Source organism: Coptis chinensis, chromosome 5 (genome assembly GCF_015680905.1).
Source record: "Coptis chinensis isolate HL-2020 chromosome 5, ASM1568090v1, whole genome shotgun sequence".
Classification (NCBI taxonomy): domain Eukaryota; kingdom Viridiplantae; phylum Streptophyta; class Magnoliopsida; order Ranunculales; family Ranunculaceae; genus Coptis; species Coptis chinensis.
Window position 1 is genome coordinate 48,001,135 of NC_141460.1, and position 3,358 is coordinate 48,004,492.

Genomic DNA, 3,358 nt, shown 5'->3' on the forward strand with positions numbered 1-3,358 from the left:
ATACCGCATCATGAAGTCATTCCTCATGGTGCCAAGTATGGCAATTCGGGCAACATTATCTTTGCTTGTATACTCATTGTACTTTTTAAGTACAAAGATATAAGCAACTTGTGTTAATCCTTCACCGTAGGTTCGCTCTCGTCTCGTTATTACATCAATGACCTTCCTATCTGCGGAATTAGCCTAACTTTCCTAGACCAAAGTTCGTAATTTTATCGTTTAACAAGTCCTTTTCGTAGCATCGTAACGGGGATTTTCCATCGGGTGCCATTCTATCAAGTTTGAATTCCAAAAATAAGATACTACTTAATAAGAATCATCTCTTAAATTAAATCTAAGTAATCCACATTTTCACATATGAGATGATCATGATAATCTACTAGCATGATTCTAGCCATTAAATAAAATCAATGCATTTGACTATCAATAACATAGAATATGCAAAAAATCTACTACTTAAATTTCTATTTCATAAAATTGTTTCTACAAAAAAGAGTTTCCTATCTTTCAAAAAACAATGTAGAACTAAACAGAGCTAGTCAACCATGAACATAGAAGCGTCCTGGGTGCCTAGGGGAGTCATCCTCATCCTCACAGTCACTATCAGCCATTTGAAAATTACTAGCTACTTCCTCTGTTTTCCCGTGAGGTGGGAAAATAAACCCTGATGACACATCATATGGATTTGGTTCCTTAGCATCGTCCCATAATCGATGTAGGAGATTTAAATGGTCGAGCCTCATTCCTATCCCGAATAGGACTGGGGCTCTTTGGTGTATATATTCTCGGTGATGGTGGCTCTGTCTCTATCTTATCGATTTCAAGACAAGATTACTCTTGAAAGTTCTCCTATATTGCTTAGCGATCATCGTTTCTTGGAAGCCCGCCTCCCAAGATCCGGTTCCGCTTTTCCTACAAGTTTCGGTCTATGTGACTTAGGCATTGTGCCTTAGTTTTCATATGACCGTTGATAGAAAACAAACAATTTTATATACATGCAATAGTAAAAATCCAAATTCAAATAATTACTGCATGGTAAAAATAAACATCCTAATGTCAATTTTTAATTGTGGAAAAATACATGTGAAAAAAAAATCCTAAAATTTATAGAGAAATAATCTCAGAAATAAATTTCCATGTAAAAATTTCTAAGAAAAAAAATTTCCTAGAAAAAAAAATTCCACTAATTATTTCCCATAAATAATTTATTTTGCAAAAAAAATTAAGCAATATCTAATTAATTTTAAACAACCTAATTATTTAAAAAATTAATTAAAAGATTTTGAAAAAACCGCAGTTTTTCAAAAATTGTAGATCACAAGATCAGAACCACAAACAAAAGCATGCAAACCATGGAAAACTGGCTCGATGCCAATGTTGTATTTTATCGATATCTCATGCATGATTCCTTGGTCACAGCTTTCAATTTGAAGTTCCAAGCTTTGATCTACAGGAGAAGATGTTCTTGGCACACTCAAGATCTTCTTCTTCTTAACTTTGCTGGAGTCAAGTTCCAACCACGAACGGGAAGCAACCTTTTTTTCACGAACCAAGAACCAAGAACTGACAATGGCTAGGGAGGATACCACCTATGGAATCTCCACAAATTACTGGCTTCTACTTTAGAAAATGTTGGAGGCTGCCATTAAAGGAGAGAGAGCTTTTCTTGTTGTTCGGATGATCAATATGTGAGAGGTGGGGGGTCTATTTATAGAGGTTCCCACCTCCTCAATATTGGATAGGATAGAGTCATATACTCATCTAATATCTGATAGGATAGAGTCCTATACTCATCTAATATCAGATAGGATAGAGTCATATACTCATCTAATATTTTTTTTTTTGATAGGCAAGCGGGGTTTTTTAATTAAGAGGTCCCCTACCCCTTCCCATAGGGAAAAAAATGAATTATTACAACCTTAAGTACTCAACCCCATTAGCATCTTCAAACACTATTTTCTTTATATCTTCAGAAAATGAGCTTGGGGTGAGTTCAATAAAGAAAACATTTGGTACATTCTCTGCTAATTTATCTGCTAACCTATTACATTCTCTAAAAATGTGAATAATATCAAATAACTCTAGGCTAACAATCTGCTTCTTTATGTCTTCAATCATCTTCTTTGCTCTCCATGGTTGCTTTCTTTTCTTGATGAGCGACAGCACATTTGTTGAATCGGTTTGCGCCTTAATCTTCTTTATGTTGTACTTGTGTGCTAACTTCAATCCTTGATGTAGTCCTTCTAACTCAATGAAAGCAATTGAATGGAAATGAGACTTCCCTTTCGCTTTCTTTGCCATTACTTGTCCTTGATCATCTCTTAAAGTCGCCGCCCATCCTCCTTGCATGCCTGTTAGTGTACCATCAGTGTTTAAGTTCACTATTCCTATCCCAGCTTTCTCCCACTTACATCTTATAACTGTTGCACAGATGGGTTCGGTGTGGACATTCCATCTCTGCATAAACTCATCTCTTTCCTGCCCTTCCTTCATCTTGTATGTGATCGAGCTTAGCTTTGTCTTGACGTCGTGCATGATCAGCTGTACCATTTCATTAAAGAATCTTGTTTTTCTCTCGAATATCCTATTGTTCCTCTCCTCCAAATCCAAAGAGATAAACGCATTTGTGACCGGTTTTAGTCGTCTTTCTTATCGCTTTTCCCTTGCTATTTTGACACGCCCCACTCAATTTCGCCTTGCCACGCCCTCATATATTCGCCTGTAACCTCGCTAATGACATCGATGAACACCATATATTCCGGCGCGAAAGAGCACTCGAAGAATAGGTGTTGATGGGTCTCTGTCTCCCTCCAGCATAACACACAAATGTCATCGTGTATAATGTCTCGCTGTCGCATTTTATCCCTTGTTTTCAGTCCTTCATTGAAGAACATCCATCCAATGAATGAGTGGCGTGGAATTCTGTTTGGAAACCAAATTAAGCCTTGCCAAGCTGGCGTCTGCCTAACATTCCTTAAGCTATCGTAAGTGTCCTTTAGCGTGAACTCTCCCCGTGAATGTCTCCTTCCATACCACACTATCATCTCCCTTCAATCTCCACCTCCTCTTCCATCATCGCCACTATCTCATTCATATGTATTACGATGTGTCGTGGAACAGCCCGTTTCCATTCTCTATTAAGTTCGATACTTTAGTATTAAAGTTACCTATGGAAGCATATCGTAATACTTGTGGGAACTTGTCTCTAAGTATTCTGCTGGATGCCAAGGGTCGCCCCGCGTGTTTGTGTTCCTTCCATCTCCGATCTTATACAAAATCAGATTCGACGCCGCCTCTTAACCCGAGACGTTCCTCCAAAATCCGGGAACAATCGGTTGGTATTTTCATTTCCCGAACC

At 37.9% G+C, this 3,358-nt stretch overlaps 1 protein-coding gene across 1 annotated transcript; it reads right to left on the reverse strand.

The window, feature by feature from the left end:
• Nucleotides 1-1,911: 1,911 nt before the first annotated feature.
• Nucleotides 1,912-2,550, reverse strand: LOC147497734 (uncharacterized). Its single transcript, XM_086562988.1, has one exon. It carries the CDS (start codon nt 2,548-2,550, stop codon nt 1,912-1,914), a length of 639 nt encoding a protein of 212 aa, XP_086419114.1.
• Nucleotides 2,551-3,358: the final 808 nt, after the last annotated feature.